This window comes from Egretta garzetta, unplaced genomic scaffold (assembly GCF_000687185.1).
Source record: "Egretta garzetta isolate BGI_Z169 unplaced genomic scaffold, ASM68718v1 scaffold137, whole genome shotgun sequence".
Taxonomy (NCBI): domain Eukaryota; kingdom Metazoa; phylum Chordata; class Aves; order Pelecaniformes; family Ardeidae; genus Egretta; species Egretta garzetta.
The window spans coordinates 361,379-382,027 of NW_009260139.1; the positions used below are offsets into that span (position 1 = coordinate 361,379).

A 20,649-nucleotide genomic window follows, 5' to 3' on the forward strand; every position below is an offset into this window, starting at 1 on the left:
CACTTCTCTCTTTCTTCCTTTCTAAACTCTTCCAGTTCATGCTGCAGATTTCACAAATGAATTGTATAGTACTGCCACGGGCATGGACACACATAAATTGGTCCGGCAGAATTACGGATTTTTGTTTTAACTTCAAACAGCTTACATTTTAGACTTCTGAGAGAGGCTGTCACTTTCAATTTAGTGAATGAAAGTCATATACTGAACAACAACTTTCTTATAATTAGGTATGACAGCTCCCACTGCAGTTAGAAACAGGTATTTTTCACTGAAAGAAAGCAAAGCCAGTTCTCTGTAGACCTTACTTTTTTGAAGAGCTAAGCTGTATTGCTCCATTCTTATTCACAATTGCCAGTTCCTGAAGTCCTTATTCATAAAAGCATGTTGGAGGGCTAAATTTAGCCCTGTTGTACATAAACAAATCCCATACAAAATTAAGTACAGTTTGGAGTCTGGAGGAGTTAAGGGCCAACATATTTTTTGAAAACAATGCTTACGTGCTTCTAATTTGGTTGGTGCTGCAGAGAATTGGCAACTTCTTGTGTTTGGGATAAAAGAAGACAGCAAAGGTCATGTGGCACCAGATTCAGCTAGAGATAGTGGAGGTGGTGTTTGCTCTGCTTTACTCTAAAATAACACTGGCAAGTCAGCTTTTCCACCAAAGCTAGTCATCAAGGAAGTCTTTGTATAAGCCCTTTTCTAGAATGTGATTTCTCTGAGCCACCTGAGCTTACAAACAAGAGACCTAAGAAGGTCCTATTTTTCTCCATTAACTGTAGAGGGAACCATGATGACTAGTCCACATGGAAGTATCTAAATTGTAGGCATCTAAATATGTTTAGGTGAAACTCAACCTGAGGGCTGTAGTCCCTTTGGGTGTCAGTCCAGAACAGGACCAAGATAATCCATGGAAGAGCCTACAGATAAAATGTATTTGAAAGGAAGGGTGGACACAGTTGCCATAGGACAGAGAAATAATTGAGAAATTCACATCTGAACTTGCCAAAATGTAGGCTGACACCAAAGTGTAAAGGCAGAGGCAGGAGACACTTACTGTCTTTTTGCTTTCCCCTTTGCCCAAGGGGGAATGGCAGCTGTGTGCAACAGGGCAGACTGGGAATAGAGGCTGGTGTCCTACAGCATCCCAGTTTCCCAGACAGCCTGGCAGAGCTGCAGGCTTTACAAGTTTCCCTGAAGGTCTCACCAGGACATCTGGTTTCACTGACACTGTTTTATTCGTGTTCCTGTATAGTTCATTCTCAGGACAGCATCAGGTCATCCTCTAATAATGTACTGGAAAGGCAGCAGGCCAATTTAGCTGATTCCTGGCATGTGCCATTTTGTGGTCAAGACATTTTTCTCATCTCATTTAGGGCCCACTTGTTGAATATGTGGCAAATACAAAGATCCCACAGGTTTACACCAATATCTTTTACTTCTCTCTTTACTAGCTCAGGGTCTTTTCCTGCTTGATGAACACATCTGAGTGAGTTTTCCTTTGTCCCCTTGGTGATTAGGGAAGGAGCCACTGATATAATTGAGCTCCACATAAGAGAAAGGATTACCTATATATTGCTTTTAAGACAGTATGCACATGTCAGCACATTGGCTCAGGAAGAAAAGGTGATGGTTAACAAACTATGATTTGGGAAGATCTATTTCACGTCCACCCAGAGGCCACATCAACAATTCTTAACACAGCGTTACTCATATGAGGCACAGTTTCAGTCTGTATATGTAACATGAAGCATTTTAAACTGCAGAGAACAAAATGGATGATACAAATCAGATGTTTCTGTGTCAGCCTTCCCTTACACAATGCTGTTAGGACTGGCCAAGCAGACTTGTGTTTGCCTGGTGTGTCATGAGAATGATGCATGTGTTTGTAGAGGATGCCCCACTATGACATGGCTGACATTACTTTCTATCTTTTAGTTATGTGCAGGTACGGGAGAGACCAGAAGTATGTGTTTTACATATGCTTGACTGGACTGTCTTATTTTTTCACCCTACTCAGTAAAGATGCTGGCTATAATTGCATGATATTACTCACCTGCCCAGCAGCAAAAATTCTCCAGCAAGTCCCAGGCGCCGCATAGCCATTAAGAGCCCCCTCACAGTCATGCCTTCACAGAAGCAGGCAACCACTCTTGCCTTGGGCAGGTGGCTCCGAAGCTTTCGCAGCAGCTTGTCAAAGCTCTGTTCACCAGCATTGCTATAGATCTTGTAGGAATGTGCAATGCAGATCCCTTCCTTGGCTGCCATATCTTTGAAAGCTTCCATTCCACTTTCACCATAGTTTCCTAAATGCAAACAGAAACACATATGCATGTATTAAAATGTGCAGAAGCTTTTCTTGTATTGGAAACAGCAAATATTTTAAAGAGTATGTAACATATCTGCACAGACATCAGTGTACCAGTCTTAATGAAAAACATTAACTTTTTAATTTATTATTAAAATTTATTTTCAAGTCAAGATCAGCATACTTTCCCAGCAACCTCACTTCTGTTTAGGAGCCTCCATCTCTGTTAAAATCAAAGGCTTGGTACCTCAATACCTTTGAGGATCCAGTCCCAAATATTTGCGACAATGTATGTATAAATTGCACGGCCTCTTCTGATTGCCTCAGGTTGACTAAATGTGGTCAAGTGCTCTGAGGTTTACTTCAGAAAATCTAAAAATATATGCTCAGAGTAAATATTTTAAATATAAGCAAAACAAAATGATGACTCATAACAACATGACTTTATTCATAATCCAATCTGAAAAGCAACAACTTCTTAATTACACTGAAAGGTAAAACTTATCGTATGAAGAAAGAATTTCTGGTGACCTGGGAGAATGGGTGGCAAAATTGAGGATTAACATTACAGAGATCACAGGATCACAGATGGACTAATTGTATTTCTGTGTTTGTGTTTTTGTTTTTTTTTTTTTTTTTTTTTTTTTTTTAAATTAAACATCTACCAACCCAACAGGATAAACTTCATATTTTCAATCTATTCTTCCCCTGTGGGCTAAATGGATAGTGCATATTAACAGATAGATGCATTTATTGTTATTTATTCTGTCTCACCATGGAAAATTCTTCATTGCCAGGCCTACGTAAAAGCCACAGCGCTTAAACAGTGGGTGTACTGATACCACTGACAATCATCCTGACCAGGATTGTCTTTCTGGTTCCCTGTGCTCCTCCATCTGGCTGTCTAAATCTGTTTCATATCTCATTTAAATAAGAAGGCCTCTGAGGCAGGAAATCTTTCTCCAAAATATTGCCTTAACCCCTCAGTAATATTCCACAGAAACACAGTCAGTAAATTAATAAGCCCAAGAGTGTTAAAATAATGCTGTTGTAAGGAACTGCTGATCCTTCTCTTATTTCTGTCAGTTTGCAAACGGAAGAATCTGTAAGGAAAATGCTTTCTTTCACCAACATAGTTACGAGTATTTGAGAGCACTGACAGTGAAAATGCATGTGAAGCAGTGAGAATCAGACAGCTGGATTTGGGCTGTCACCTGGTTTTCTGACCTTGGACATTGGAGCCACCAAGCATCCAGCTTGCCCACCTAGGGATCATCCCTCTCGCTCTGGTGCTAGAGTTTAGAGGCTGTATTAGGCTCAGCCCTGTACATGAACATGAAAAACACTGCCTCCAGTTTGAAGATCTTACCATCTGAATAGCCAAAAGAGGCAAAGAACAGAAGAGAGGAAATACCTTTACCTTCATTTCTCACTAGGAATGAATCACTGAGACCTTGAAATTTCCAAATGGTACCCAATCAGAACAGCAACCTGAATGCAGATCTCCTTAGCTAATAGGGCTTTCATTTTCCTCCCTGCTGTGATCAGCCCTGATGGAAAAGCCATTACTATACAAATTGTGCCTGGACAAAATGTCATAGGATTTTTAAACTCCGTTGTCGCAGTGCTTCCTGGGAGTTGTAAATCAGGTGCCCAGTGCTTCCCCATGTGTCAGGCTCCTAGGGCAAACTATGTTTCCTGTGATACATGAGCATCAAGTGATTCCCATGAGATGCTGGAACAGTTCAGCTAGAGGTCAAAAATGCAGTGCCTCATGAAAGATGTATTATAGCCTCAGAAGTCAGTCTGAAGGAAAAATAGGGGTCAGTCACATACAACTCCCACTGGGTCCCAAGGCCATCTAAAATATAATTAAGCTGTTTGACAGGAAATACACTACTTTGTTTAAAATTATTCTCATTTTGGTCAATCTGGATCAACACTAAATGTTCTGTATTATTTTTCCTAACAGAAAATAAAAAGGAAAAAAAATATATCAAACTTGTTCATAGAAGATGCAAGTTCGAGGAAAAGCTGTTTCATAGTATATCTCAAAGAGATTGAAATTCTGAAGACTTCATTTTCTGTCAGAAAACTGTCAATGGAAAATTCACGGCCAGGTCTAATTGACTTACAAAACCGGATCTCTTCGATGTTCCTGCACTCTTTGTTTGAAAGTGTTATAAACGTACAAACCGCTACCCTGAGGCTTGCTATAAAGCTGAGAATAGCTTTAATTACAGTACTGAAAAATAGTAGGTCTTGCAATGAACACGAAGTGCATTAACTCTTTTCCAGTCAAATAAAGGTTGCTCTGGCACAAATGCCATGGTCTCATCATGAATCAAGACAGGGAGATTTTGTGAAACCATACAGAAAGCAGTGCGTCATCCAAAATGAGAGGAAACATCTTAAACTACTGAGGCCACTTAGCAAAGTGTTATGTTCTTAACAATTGGAAGAAAAACATCCTGGCAGTCCAAATCTGAGAGTGACTGAGTTCTCCAACTGGGAAAACTATAGCTGTATGGCATGAGCTCAAGGGAGATTTGATGAAAACAGAAAGCAGCTTTGCTTCAAGACGTTCGTACAAATACACCAGTGGAGCTCTTGTCATGATCATTGCTGATTAAACTCTACTTAATTAATTATTCATAGTGAATTCCCCTGTTGTGCAAGAGGTTTGATGAGGTATGTATATTTAATTTGAGCTACACTGTGGGGATAATGAACACTCCTTGATGGAAAAATAAATTCTTTTCTGCTAAACTCCTTTGCACTACATATTAGGATGAATTTCCCCTGAGCTATCTCTCTTTCTCTGGAAAACCGGTACGTACATGGATGAAGGGAACTGGCGCAATGGGAGTGGGAAACTGGGTAGGTTACATTATACCATCTCCTTGTAGAGAAGATGTCAGGTTCACAGTGGAAGAGCATCTCCATGCTTTCTGTACGGAATTGGGCTTCTCATGGACACTTGGTTCCTGAACTGTGGCATTTCCATAGCAGTACTACTAAAACTGCCATAGCAAAAGCAAGTTTCCTCTGACAGGGCAGTTTCCACTCTTCAGCCAGGTCTGTGATACAAGAAGGGTACAGGCTTGCACACATGGATGGACAAGGTAAGGACTTCTGCAGCCTGACTCTGAGGAGGAGTTCGTAGTTTCATTTCCAAGTGAAAGTTAATTCAGAAGCCCTATGCTGGAACCAAAACGACGTCTTTCGTGAGTCCCCTGTGATGGAATCTGCCTACGTCCTGGCAATCTATCCATGTAGCTATTTTGTTTCCACTTCTAAATTTAAAGAAATATCCTAAGGAAGAGTTAAACAGAAGGGAGGAATTGATTTACTTCTGCTTGGCTAGTTCCAGTTCAGCAGAAAAGACTCAGCAAACAACACAAGCTGGAAGTGTGGTCAAGTCAGCTCCTCCTCCCCCACCAGACTCCATTTCTATTTCAGTGTTTGGAAACCAGCACCTCTATATTGTGACTGGTTCTGCTGGAATTTTTCACTGGTTCATCTCCTCTTGAAAGTTTGTCTGTCGGTGGTGTAATCGGAGCTGCTGGCTGTTGATGGCTTTTGTAAATATGTCCTGTACTCATGGCAACAACTGGCAGCTGGGATCTTTTAAAATGCCAGCCTGAATCCTGCATGTTGCCTACCTGAATGTCTGGCCCAAAGCCCAGTTCAAAAGCTACTCCCATATGTCTCTGCATGTTTAAAAAAAATTGATTACATCATCATGCAAAAGACTTATCCCTGCTTCAGAGTTGGAATTTTGTTCAAAACTCAAACATATGCATCCCCACCTACAGTCTAACTATAACAATCTGTTAGTTCCACTTCCAATGAATCAGTACTAGAAACTATTAAGAAGCTTAAAAAGAACAGATTGTGCTTTTTTCCAGATGAGGCTTAATATAGTACAGTACATAATAATACTTCAATCTGATAGAAAAGGGTCAGGAAAACTGCAAGCTGCTCTTGCTGCTCCTCCTGCCCAGCAATTGAGCGAATTAAACCATTAACATCTTATCTGCATTACACAGCAAAACAACAAGGTTTTTAATCTTAAAATAATAAGGAAAATTCACTGACATCTGCCCTATCCCACTAAAGGTTATCAATATGAGATAAAAAGTCCCTGAAGCCAAATGGAATAATGAACTACATTTTCTCCTGCTGAGGGATTTTTGGGGTGTCACACATTTCTTTTTGAGTACACGAGGTTTTCTATCATTAGCTGCACATGCAAATTGTTATCAGGTAATAGTTCAGTTTATAAGAGAGTTTCAGTGAACACTGATGAGAATCAACCTTTAGGAGAGCTTTAGGATTTAAAATTTCTTCAGGCAGGATGCAGTGAGGATTCATAAAGTAAGAGGAGAGGAGGCTCAAGTGAAATAAAGAAATGCATTTTGTCATGCTTCTAGCTGGTAATAATCCTACCTATCACAAAACATATTTATTTAAACAGAAGTGCCACCATCATTTTTATAGACAAGGAAGAGCAAAACACAGAATAATATTCTATGCTGTATCTGAGCCACATAAAGAAGCCAAGTCAGGTTAAAATTTTCAGTAGATATTTTGCAAGCAATACAGGGAATACAGTGCTTCATTTTTTACTGGCTTTCATTGGCATCAATAGGAGGAACTTTGCCAGAAATACCTAAAAAAATTTATTAGGTATAATTTTGAAAATGCATGTGGAAGTAATGGAAGATATTTATGAGAGGCAACGTGTTGGTTGATTACCAGGATGATCTTCCTGAAAGGCAAAGATATGGCGGTGTAGAATAGTTTCCCAAATGGAAACGTTAGAAGCCTCTTTGAATGTTACAATTCAAATTTATCATGATAAAACACCAATAGTACTTACTACTAGTAGTACCTACCTAGATATTGTCCACATTTGACTACTGTCACTGTATGAGGCTCGTAAAGCTTCATCACTACTAAGAATAGGGACATAATACCAAATCTCTTGAGCAGCTACAGCAACCACATGCCACTGATATAACATTATGAAAACACAGCCTTCCTGGTTACAGTTATGTCTGCAAATGAGGAACTCCTAGAGAGTGCAGAGGAGGGCAACAAAGATGATGAGGGGACTGGAGCATCTCCCCTATGAGGAAAGGCTGAGAGAGCTGGGCTTGTTTAGCCTGAAGAAGAGAAGACTAAGAGGGGATCTCATCAACACATACAAATATCTTAAGGGTGGATGTCGTGAGGACATGCCTCATTTGGAGCTGCACATTGAAACACCCATTCCAAAGCTCCTTCACAGGGCTGCTGCAGAGCTGTGGCACAGCACAGTATGCAGCCAAGATAGAAGATCTCTTGATGAAAATATGACCCGTTATAGGCAATTAGTTTTCACACAAGAGTTGTTTTACTCTGAGATTATGCTCTTTGGCAGGAGTTGTCAAGAAGGTTTATCTGTTGCTCCTCATGAAGAACCAAGCAATCATATTGAGGGAAGATTTCTCCAGAGAAATGACTACGTGAGCAAAGCAGCCCGGAAATGTTGGCAGGGCTTGGAGAGGTATCAGAGAACTGGAAAACAGCAAAGGAGCAGCATGGGGCAAAAATTCCCTCAGTGATTAATTTAAGAAAACTACCTAATCCATCCTTAAAATTGCTGTACCTGCTTTCCTTAAGCACAGACAAACTCAGAGTGTTTCCGAGTGCATGACCTAACAGCTAAGGCCTTATAAGGGACATAGAACACTGATGCCTGCAGTCAGGACTCTGTCCTTAGCTATCTATATGATCATGGAGACCTCATATATCTATTTACTTGCACGTTCATCTTTTCTATATAAACTGAAAGCTCTTTGAACAGCCCTTATCAATTTCTAAGTGTTCATAAAACTCAGACGCAAAAGGATTGCCTATATCATTGGTGGCTTGATAGATGAAGACAGTACAAAATGTGTCAATAAAAAGAGGCTTTAGTTACCATGACATCGTACTGGCGATGAACTTAGTTTCCTCTTCTGAGGAAATCTTTGAGATTTTCGGGTTTGTACGCTTGAAGACAAGAAATGTTTTCATAATCTCTAAAATATTAGCCAAACAAAAAACCCCACTTCTAATCCTTGTAAAATTCAATTCAGTCTGATTGAAATAATTTGTTGAAATGATCTTATAATATTTAATTTAGGTATTGACTATTTTATCATTTCATATAAGCCTCAAATCACTTTCTACAACATAAAATAAAACCAATATATATATTCTGAATCAGGAAACTAGTTTATTTTTGTTTAAAAAGAAATTAACTGAAATATTTTGACACTTAAGAATAAATTCAACATGTTTAGTTAAGAAATTAATTAAGCTCTTTTCCATGAAGTTTTTAAGTTTCAATCAGTTACTAGGTATTTTACAACCAGAAGTTTTCATTCAAAGGCTTTTAGACCAGCTCCATTCATTAGATCTTTGTTTAAATAAATAATGTTCAAGTTAGTTTAATAAGGCAATATACAATATACAAAAACCATAACTATAATTAATTAAATTAATTATATCTCTTTATTATCTCCTCATCTGTGAGAGCTCAGAAGTATCACTTTGATAAGAAAATATCTCTTCTCTTTCTTGTCTTCTCTTGGCTATTTTGAAATAATAAATTCATTCCTCTTAAGAGAATGATGACCTAGTTTCACAATTTAATGCACCTCAATTCTGTTTATTTTTAAATTATCACTTCATAACTTTAAAAGAAAAGCTCATTTAAACATTGCTGTTGTGTGAGAACAGGGAACAGTCTGGAAACAGCCTTTTCTGTACCCTTCTTTTGATCCATCTTGTTAGCTGGCACATCTGCAGCTCTGTGGCCTTGTCCACTGAGCGATGTTTGAAGCCCTCCGTGATGCTAACATCTGCTAAAGGATTTAGAGCTTGACAGCTTTTGCAGAAACATGTTGCCATCTCTGCCTGCTCTCCTTGTTTTCAGACTGGAGAGATTAAAAATTTTCTGTACTTTCTGTTTGTGAAATAGCTCTTTCTGTCTACCTGGCTCTAAGACATTTCCCTTAGATTTTTCCTGCATCATTTCATCATTTCATTTCAAAATGAAATCATTAATGAAAGCACAGTTCCTAGTAGACTCCAGGGATACTCTAACTTTTCTTTCATTTTCATTTAGGGTTATACTTCTCATTTTTTGTTTGGGTTCCAGATAGAAATGAGGATGCATGAGACTGACAGTATTGGATTAGAGGCTGTTCCTTTCAGGAGACAAATGCTGTGTCAGAAAAGAGAGGGCTTTGCAGTGGGAACACTTCGGTCTATGATCCTGTGTATTCCACTGTGAGCATAGTGAATTCCCAAGGAATGCAGCTTGTCTGGGGTTTCTTCACTGGTATTTTGACCCAGTCCCAGTTTTGGTTTAAGCGATTAATTATTATATTTCTCAAAAGAGTTGGCCTGTTCTACAAATGAACAATATCATGCTTCTGTATATATTCACAACCTGGAACATACCTTAATGTAATACTAAATCTTAACTTTGCTATGGTTTGCCACTGTCTTTTCTGAGATGCACTTGATATCCTGTTCTGCTGCTGCAGTAAATGAGCACTACCAGAGGTCGCCTAGCGAAAAGAAGCAAAATTCAAGGATTAGATAGACTCTAAAAGCGTTCAATTAGTCTTTGGAGTTTTCTGGTAAGAGCCTCTCTTTCTGCCCTATCTCCTCATATGTGAAATGGAGGTAAAAATATTTTCCTGGCTGTGGTGTTGCGAGAATAAATGTATTCTAGATTGAGAGAAACTCAGGTAGCTACAGTAATGAGGGCCACGTTTATGTTGAACAGACCAAATGAAACCTCATAATTTTGCCTCACAAAACCTCACATTTGCTTAGTTGGAACAATAACCACATTGTGTTTCTTATAGCAATAATGACTCTGTATGTCTAACATCTGTTTTAATAATAGCACCTAATGTTTCCCACAGTAATTGTAGATGATGGCAAGGCTACTCCAAAGAGGGCACCTCAATTTCACTTTAACTGATTGTGCACATCCATATTCAGCACATTCATTTGGGACAAGAGTGGGTTCCTTACTCTCCCAATCTGAACTCTGAGAGCAGAGAGGTTTATCAGGAATCCATGAATATTTAGAGTAGTAACTGGAAGGCAGATCTATGATTATATTTCCCAGGAGTGCTTGTCAGAAGATTTTGAAGCGGATAACATGAAGTTTCTTGGGGCATATTAATCGTTCTTAAAGTATAAGAAGGCCTATACTGTATGACTAACTGTTTTCTTGGAGATAGTCTCACTTTAGAAACATGTTGGATAATTGTTTCCTCTTTGTGGATACAAAGATTGCATCTGAGAAGCATATTTGAAAAATGCTTTTGAATATGTTAAACGTACAGGTGGTTTTTCAATTGTAACTTCAGAGGGTCTTACTGGGTAGAACACTACCACCCTCAGCTTTTGGATGCAGAAACTGAAGAAGGAAAAAAATATTGATGGACCAGGGTTGGAGGCAAGAATATGATCTTCTGAATTTCAGACTAAGCTTCCCTAGGGCAAAATAACAGTTAGTTATTAAATAACTACAGAATATATTTTTGATTTAGAAGCTCTTTACAATGGTGGAGATTTCATGGCTACCTTGGACAATCTGTCCCAAGCCAAACAAGTCTTCCCATAAGTTTCCTTTCCCTAGTTCTTAACCTGTTCTATGTTGTCTTTCAATTTAAGCCTATTATGTTTTGTTCTATCAAATATGAGAATAGCTTCTCAAATTGATGTTTTCAGAAGTCCTTAACAGCTTTGAAGACAACCACAATGTCTCCATGTAATTTTCTTTTTTTTTTTTCAACACTAAACAAGTCCAGTTTTAGTCTGCTGATCCTGTCTTCAACACTTCTTTTCATATTTCTGGTTTTCTTGTGGTTGATCTCCAATTAGTTCATGTTGTTCATCCAGGATGATGTGCACTTTTTGTGAAGATATGGTACTTTGCCTGAACAGATTCGAAAGACTATTTCATATCTCTAAAATATGCTAACTTATTGTATGATTTCAGTATGATGTTTACTTTTTTTAACAATGGAATGACACCATTAAGTTTAGCTTGTGTTCTATTTTAATCTTCTAGGTCTTTTTTTTCTGCAGAACTGCTTCTCAGTTGATCATTCATCATCTAGTATTTAAGTGACAGATTATTCTGGTTTAAGAGCAGCTTCATGCAGCATTGTACTGTTTACAAATTTAATAACCATACTCTATTTATCATAATTCAAATCAGTGTTGGAAATATAAATTAAAAATGGATTCAAGGCAGATCTCTAAGATGACCATTGAGGTTATCTCTCCTGTTGGAAAGCTAAAAAGTGAGAAATACAGTTTGAATAAAGTTTTAAAGTCAGTTGTGCAGCTAACGCAGGGAAGTCTAAATTCGTATATTCTTATAGTGTTCATGTGTGATATAAAAAGTTTAATGATTTTAAAACACAGTCACTCATTCTTCACAAATGCCATGAACTGGATACTAAGTTGGCTTGATATGATTTATTTTTGAAAAATACACGTTGTCCTTTCTTTATGACATCAGAAGGAAATTGACCATTTCTTGCTAATAATTGTTTATTTGTTGCAGAAGTGAAATTAGGCTGGCTGAGCTTTTTCCTCACTTTTTTTTTCAGGTAGTGTTGCCTCATTTCAGTTTGTTGGTACCTTATATACATGCAAAATTTCTCCAGGAGAACCATTAAAGTCTTCAACACTGTTTCAATCAATTCAACAAGGTAAATGAAGCAGATATTTTGAGCATTTATCATTATCTAATCTCTAGAAATTTCTGTAATTTCTGAATTCTTCTTTACTTATTCTAGCATGAAGTAGAGCATGACAGGCAGAATTTAACAAAACGCAGACAAAACACAGACAAAACGCAGTCCCAAAATCCTTAAGCAACTGCTGCCTGTATTTGAAATTGTCACTGTTTATCAAGTCTTCCCATTCAAGTCTCCCAGAATGTCTAAGATGTCTCTACATCAAATGATTCACACATCCTGAATTTTTTTTTGACCAGAAAGATAATTTTAATAGGATGGATAGACTGTGGTCTCACCTCTTTTGTATTATGTCTTTTCCACCCTCTTTCCAAGAAAAATAGGCTATACACTGATGAGTATGGCACTTCTTTGGAGACTGAAGAATATGTTTGAACACACTCAGGCTAAGAAAGGAATGAGACATAAATTTTTAGTATGTCCTGGGAGCATACTATAGTTACTAGGCTACCAGCCTCCTTCTCTACCCATGTCTTAAGTGAAAATAAAAGCCTGTATTCAGGGTAAGGTTCAGACTGGAAACCAAGTGAACTGTAGTACTTAAAGATACTGTGATCTCTATCTGCCTTGTTCTCTTGTGCATTCTTAACAAAAAGATTTTCTAAACCACATGTTGAAGTAGATTTCTCTGTCCAGATACTAGACAGAGAGCTTGGGTACCAAACACAGAGCTAGGTATCCATGACAAGGATCAGGAACCTAAAAGTACAGACTTTGCAATATGTTTCTGAGACAGACACATTCCTTCCTGCATCAAGCCTGAAATCTTTCTGGAAGACAACAGCTGTAGCTGAATATGGTTTGATCTTTTGTCAGTTTAGGACTTTATTTAAGTTTTAAGTAGCCTTCATTTTTATTTTTTCCATTTTTTTTTTTTTTTTTTTTTGGTCTGTGTGTGGGGGTTGTTTATGTAACCCATGACATAATAAACTGGAAAATAAACTAGAAAAATTAGAGAAATTTTAGAATAAATAGTCAGTTGAGAAAAATTTTGAAATCTGATTCCTGACATCTTATTTATAATTTTATTAAATATTTCCCTCTATAGTATCTAATTGACTCATCCAATATCAGAGTAGCAAAACATTTCTATAGCACACTCATCTACTGAAAAGAAAACCGTACTGAAAAAAAATCCCAAACTGCTCTGCCTTCAGGCAATGAAACCAGTGGGCAAATTAATCCATCTGGGCACGGACTGAAATGGCCAGGCTGTTTCACATGGGCCATCAAATAACTATTAAGACATTCCTCCTCCACCCCATTATTACATATTATGGCATTATATTAGCAAGCGAACATGAGTGTTAGACTTGATGTCTCTTCATTCCCTTTTGGAATAATAATTACTTTCAGCATGTTAAGGAGCCATTCCATATTTTTCATGAGCAAATATATTTTCTTCAAGAAGGTTCTCCTTAACCTGAACGCCAATGTTGGGGGCAGGGATGGAGCAAAGGGGAACTGATCCTGTAGTATAGTCAATATTACATTGCAAGTTTCAGCATTTGCAGGATCAGCATTGGCACTTGGCATGGCAGATTAATGAGTGTTCAGAGCATTCAGGAAGATCAGTCTGTGCTCATTTAGCTGAATCTCCCTGTCAAGTGCCCTTTAATCGGCCTGATTTTAAGGATGGCATTGACTGTAAAGGAAATGTTCTTTGGGCACTACTATTGCTTTACATAATGCCATTGTTTGCTTAGGTGTTGGAAGGAAAACACCAGAAAAATGCTTACAGACAGTAACACTGCAGGTAGGTTTTGCCTAGGGAGACATTTGAAAATATATGCAGTTACTCTAGATCGCTGGGCTCTCCTGGAAGTACCTGGAGTAGAAGTCTTTTGGTCAAAGAGCAGGTGGAAAAATGATCAGAGGACCGGAAATTCTTTTTGACTGTGAAATGGTCAAGTGCAAAGATGATGGCCTCGTGATGTACTAAACACTGTCATCTATCATATTTAGCTTCTTCCTTAATGATCTGAAGAGGGAGTAAACAATCTTAATGAAACTTGCAAATGACTTTGAACTGAACAATGTTGAGGATGCCAGCCAGGATACAGAAGAAGGTTTCTAAAGATATTGTTGACTTGGGAAATTTGGCAAAAGAAATAGGCTCACCTTGACATACTTAAAGTAAAAATTCTGGACTGGGTGGAAGGATAACAAAGACAACAGAGAAAGTGGAAAGAAGATAAGGCATATTTTTGCAAGGAGATATGATTAAGTCAACATGCAAGTGGCATGTCTCTCTGTATTTTGTTTTGTTGGTTTTTAATTGCCATTGGATTTTAATTGTTAAAAGTTGGGTTCTTAACAGTCATCCTCCTGGGCACTGTTTGTGTTCTATCTCTAGCAAATGGAGTGGAACCAGCAGTTGCAGGAGATGATATGTGTAGCTGGTTTATACATCTTTTTTCTAGATGAGGTGACTAGAGTTGTAGAGTTTATAATTCAGTTTTGTTAGTTCCTTTATTTTGGTATATCCCAAGAATCCCATCCAAAACATGCTAAGTCACAGAATCATAAATCATGGAATGGTTTGAGTTGGAAGGGACCTTCAAAGATCATCTAGTCCACCCTCCCTGCCACAGGCAGGGACATCTTGCACTAGATCAGGTTGCTCAGAGCCCCTTCCAACCTAACCTTTAATTCTTTCAGGAATGAGGCATCCACAGCTTCTCTGGGCAACCTGTGCCAGTTCACCATCCTCGCAGTGAAGAATTTATTCCTTATATCTAATCTAAATCTACCCTCTTTCCATTTAAAGCCATTACCTTTTGTCCTGTCATTACACGACCTTGTAAAAAGTCCCTCTCTGGCTTTCTTGTAAGCCCCCTTCAGGTATTGGAAGGCTGCTATAAGGCTTTCTCTTCTGCAGGCTAAACAACCCCAACTCTCTCAGCTGGTCCTCGTAGGAGAGGTGCTCCAGCCCTCTGATAATTTTTATGGCCTCCTCTGGAGCTGCTCCAACAGGTCCGTGTCCTTCTTACATTGGGGACTCCAGAGCTGAATTTCAACACACAAGGGAATAAGTCTTTAGCTTGTGGTTATTCATCCAGAATCAGACAAGGCTCTGCTCTTAACGAAATGAAAGACCATCAGCAAATGAGTTTAAGTACACCACAACCCAGAGCTTCTCACTCTGCAGTCAGGGAATGCTCCTAAATGATAAGTCATTTTGGGTTTACATCTCCTTAGGAAGACAAGAGGGGACTGACATGCAGATCTTCTGCTCGCCAGTTGAGGACCTTTACCACTGAACCACTGACTAAAATGGGAGTACCTCTGCTTTTCTCATTTGTTAATCTAATTCCAAGAAAAGCCTCCCTCCCTCTCCTCACAGGGGAAAGCTTCTTGAAGTGTATTTTTGGACAAAACATGCAATGTATTTTTTGACCAAAAAATATGTTATCTCACCCTTAAAAATAAATTTCCATATCTAGTGAGAGCTTCATCAAAGAAATTATTTAGTCTCCGAACTAACCAAATCCAATACTAGGTTTAGGGAAATTTAGACTATTAGATTCCAGTGAAAGAACTGGGTTATTTAGAAAATCTTTGCTTATTTTGGGAAACCTCTCCTCCCATGTTTCTGTGAGCTTGCTTGGTTTCACTGACTGATTGTGCATTAGGGGAAAATATGGGTATTTTTTAAACAATAGGTGATAGACTACTTCCTTTATCTTCTTTTAGATGGCCCAGTACCAGCTCTGAAGACTTAATAGGTTTATTATGGAGTTGCTGGTATCCCTTTCACTATGAAAGTTACTGCCAAAACTGTTATTAATTGAATTTTGATCAGTTGTTTAAAATGAAGAAACAACAAATCTTTAAACTAGAAGTCATTTAAGAATTATCAGTGGCAAGTAGACTTTGTTTGAATAATTTTAAGTGAATTGGAATACTTTGTGAATATCTGTATGAAGTGTTCTGGCTTTTCTAAGGACTTCTTTTTTCTCTCTTTTAGCCAAATGGCCAAATGTAATCACAATTACTGTAAACATTTAAAACATAAATAGATTTGATTTTCCCTGTCCAACTCCAATAAACTGCAGTGTTATTTTTTAACCAGTGCCCTGTTTGTTGCATACACAATGATAAGTTATTTATATATAAAAATGAAAAGATTAAGTCAATCTTCACATCTGTCTTGAAGGGCAAAAACAAGATATCATATCAGGAGTCCTCATCTGATAAGTGTATTGCTTATTTGTAATTGAGTTTGATAGGGAGTATATCAGATCAGATTTTCCCAACCAGTTCATGTGAGCAGATAAAGCTTTCAGCTGGGGTTATTCTCATCTACCAGGATTTCAGTGCTATGGGGAACTTATGCAAGGGTTTAGTGCTAAGATGAATTCTTCATTATTGATGCAGGAAATACAGATTTTTTTTAAACATTGTTGAAACACAGAGACCACTCATCCTCTAATTTTAAAAAATTAGAACAAACCCATTGGTTCTTTTTTGGCTATGCAATTTCCTTGCAGTACCCCTCCCAACAGTAAGGAAATACATTTCTTACTCTTCAAGTAATTGAACCACCACTATTGACCAGTTAGACCATTGGTAGATATCATCTAATCCTTCTTTGTTATAAACTGAAGACTCTTCCAGACTAGTTATTTTTCATTTTAAGTAGGTAGGCCAAAAATTATCCTCTTATTTCAGTATGATTTAGGTGGCTGTTGCCTTCATAGTCCTTTACACCCATGTACCCAGATCCTCAGTTAAACACGTCTCCCTTCAAGTGACTCCATCATTACAAAACTAGTTCTAGATTGTTACGCAGTTTAAACTTGCCATGAAGGCAAAGACAGACAGCACCTCCATATTTGAGGTGCATAACAGAATTTCACCCTGTAGCCTTCCTTTGAGTCAGTTACATCTAAAGCTCATTTTCCATTCTTATTTGAGGACGTGAAGACCCCATTGCCTTTCTTTGCAGTTTGTTCCCACAGTTATTCATCTTCAGCCTTAAACAGATATTTCTCCAATAGCTTTTACATTGTCTTCATTATAAATGAATATTTCTCTTGTCAAATTCAACAAAATACTAGCTAGAAACCAGGTCAGTTCTTGTGACAAACATCTCTGATTTTTCAGACCTCTTTGCTTTTCTAATTACCTCATCAACTGTAATGGTGTGTTTGCTTAAACAAGGCCACAACAGTGTTGAATGTTGATGTTACGAAATGTATTAGCATTTCAAACTGAGCAGACCAAGCCGCTGAACACACCACAGCTGACTGCTCAAATGGTACGAGGACTAATGGACCACAATGAGCAGGTACCACAGCATGTTAATCTCAGTGTAAAATAGATTTGAATTTAAGTAATGATGCTCCCACTTGGACTAGATTCCAAAATTAGTGCAGAAAGCAGCAAGCTTTCTGATGTGGTGCCAGGTCGTCAGGCACTGCCTTGAACAGATGCTCCCTATGGAATTTATTGTACGAAAGAAGGAACACCAGTTAATCTGATTTACAAGGTTATGCATAATATTTCTGCACCACAGAGTTGCAATTTGTTATAAGCAAACAGCTTTAATTCTCCAATAAATATGTTTGAGAAGATTTGCACTGGGCTTTGTTGGTATGTATAGGAAGAGCTGCTTTGCGTATCTCCCTATCCCCATAGCATGTGAAATGATTTGTAATTCTGAAAAGTACATGAATAATGTGGATAATTTTAACCAAAGGCTGCAATAAGCTGTATAAATTAGGTTCATAAGTAAAAATAACATTAACGAGGCTGGCAGGTGGAAAACTTCTGCAATGATGCCTGCTGGCCTCCAAATGATCAGGTGTGTCCCTGTGTGTGTTTGTGTGTGAGTGAACTCATGCATGCTTATCAGCTTATCATAGCTATATATTGCAGTATGCATGACACTTTTTTTGCTCTTGGGTATGGTTCCTGCATAAAGCTTAATGATGTTATGTTGATTTCCTCTCAGCATAAGGAGTTTAAGGCAGCAAATCATGATTGAAATTCTGCAAACAAAATAGATCTGTCTTTACTGGTTTTGTTTGCGGGGTACAAAAGAAAAAAAATAAATTCTACATTGTTTTTTCCTTTTCACTAGTGAACTACATGCTTTATAGGATTTATTTAAGTATCCACTAAAATTTTTGTTATCCCAATTTTGCCTGTACTACATCATTATGTGACAATACCCTGTTCTGAAACCAAAGTCTGATTTCTTTCAGCCTCTTCTGTCCTTCAGAAAAAAATATATATTTAAACTTTCCCATGAAATTACCAAGCTGATTTTCAGCATCTGAAGGCTTCAAAGAGAAAAGGACCTGCTGTAATCAGCTTGTTGTTGTCTTTCCTAACAATAACAATGGATTTTTTTTGTTTCCACCAAATTAGTTATCTGTATTTGGTTTAAAAGAATTCTTCAGAATTCTTTCTGACAACAGCAAAAATACAGGGAGTTACTGTTTTCTCTAAGGTCTAATAAAAATTTACTAGGAAGGTCTACAACTCAACAACACGCCTCTAACCTGATATTCAGGTAATAACCAGGAGGGTGTCTGCCAGAATGTCTTGCTGGCAATGTCCCTGCAAATCTGCACAATATGCTGTCACTTGAGCACGGCATGGTGGGTCCTTGCCTTTCTGTAAGGCACAGAACCTGGACTAACGGCAGTGGGGAGATAGCAAAGCGCCTCCAGCATTCTGAGCTACTTCAGAAAATAACTGTGCAATACTTAGCAACTAAGTTGCAGGGGAACAACAAGGGGACAAACTAGGATTTTAGAACCTTGAGGAAGATTTTTGTCTGTGTCTATGGAAAGCGTGGTCACTATCACCTGTTGCAGCTACAACATGATTAGTGTTCAGAGAATCCAAAGCGACACGATTCACTCTTTGTTGTCGTTCACAGCTGCTTTGTTGTTATCTGCTTCACTGTAGTGCACAGAAGTCAGGATCAAAGGATATCCGATCCATTGTACTAATCACTGAATACAAATGAAAGACACTTTCAGTCTCAAAGTGTTCCAAATATGATGTAATGGGAAGATGCAATAGTTGCAAAAATTAAAGACATTGGGAGAAGCAAAATAATAAAAGAAAAAATTATTACATTTTGCACAGAAGTAAGAATTTCTGCTACAGATTTTCCCCTTGAAAACAGAAAAGAATAAGGCCACAATGTGCTGGTAGGTGGACTGAAAAGCAAGGTAAGATGCAGTTGCTGCCTTGAAGATGTGCTGCTAGTCTGTACAGTGTGTTGTATTACCACTTAATAACTGTTCTGTTTACTTCTACTGCTCAGTTTAAAATGTATTTCTTATAGCCAGCTAGAAGGTAGAGTCATGAAGTATATCCAGCAGCATTACTATCAAAGGTGAGCGTTCTCGTGTCTTCATCTGATTCTTCACCCAATACTGTCTTCAGAAACCTGCCTTCCATAAACTTTTATTCCTCAGCCATCCCTACTTAGCCCTGAAACTTCTTAAACTTAAAAAACCTCCTCTCTCCCAGTGGTGTTTCTACCACCCACATACAAAATAAATCTGTACCTCTGACTATGTCTTCTATGAAGTCCAGGGGGAAAGTGATTTTACGGTGGTTATGGACTATGTCTGATTTTTGCTTTATTTCCCTGTACTGCTATGGACACCTCGAGGAGCTCAGGGAAATCACTAAATTTTCTGTATTCTACATAAACACTGCCTGTCAAGAGTTCAAATACATGTAAGCCAGGTAATGAAAAAGTGGAAGAAGTTGACCATAGTTACCGGAACTTTTACTTGCTACCTGTGATGATGGGAGATAAAGAATAGAGCACATCCAAAACATTTGTCCTGAGGCAAATAGCACACTTCATGTGGTGCCTGGAGGGGGGAGGGAGGGAGGAACTGCCTTCACTGACATCTGAAGGCATCACACAGTGTCTTGGTCTTCCTGTCCTTGAAGCCCAAGTTTTACTCTCTGCTTTTTAATTAACATTAGCATTGGTTAGCAATTCTCCATCTAAATAATGCACCTTCCAGAGTCTAGTCCACACAGAGGAATTGAGTTGAGGCACTCCAAACCATCACTTCTGCGGGCCATAAAAAAAGTGCATTTTAATTCTGAGTAGACTATAAACACAAACAAGCATATCCATGAGGACTTGCATCTTTATTCAGGTTGAAAAGTTAATGGGGTTTTGGTCCAACTCCATCTATTTAATGTTCCTCAAGAACCTTTGGTCCTTACTGATGCTGTTATGAGCATCAACACAACTCTAAAAGGAAACTCAATAAAGTTGAGTAAAATTATCAGAATAAAATTAGAATATTCTTGAAATGAAACAAAAATAACTCAATCTGATAGAGGAAAAAATAACACCCAGAGACAGGGGAACTGAACAAATTAAACCATGAAGAAAACAATACTAAATCTATTTCCCCAAATTGATAATAATTAGTAGTAATAACTTTCACTTGCATTCAATGAGTCAGCCAAGGATCTCTAAGTGCCAGTTAAAAAAGAATGTTAATTTTTTCCTTGTGC

General features: G+C 38.1%; 1 protein-coding gene across 3 annotated transcripts in view; it reads right to left on the minus strand.

Annotated features, from left to right (window-relative positions):
- Positions 1-20,649, minus strand: part of GRM5 (glutamate metabotropic receptor 5) — a 267,360-nt gene that overhangs the window by 148,861 nt on the left and 97,850 nt on the right. For all 3 annotated transcript variants that reach the window (XM_035897103.1, XM_035897102.1, XM_035897101.1), the window contains exon 2: positions 2,054-2,303. In XM_035897103.1, the coding sequence (XP_035752996.1) occupies positions 2,054-2,303 (250 nt within the window). The remainder of the gene's footprint in view (positions 1-2,053; positions 2,304-20,649) is intronic.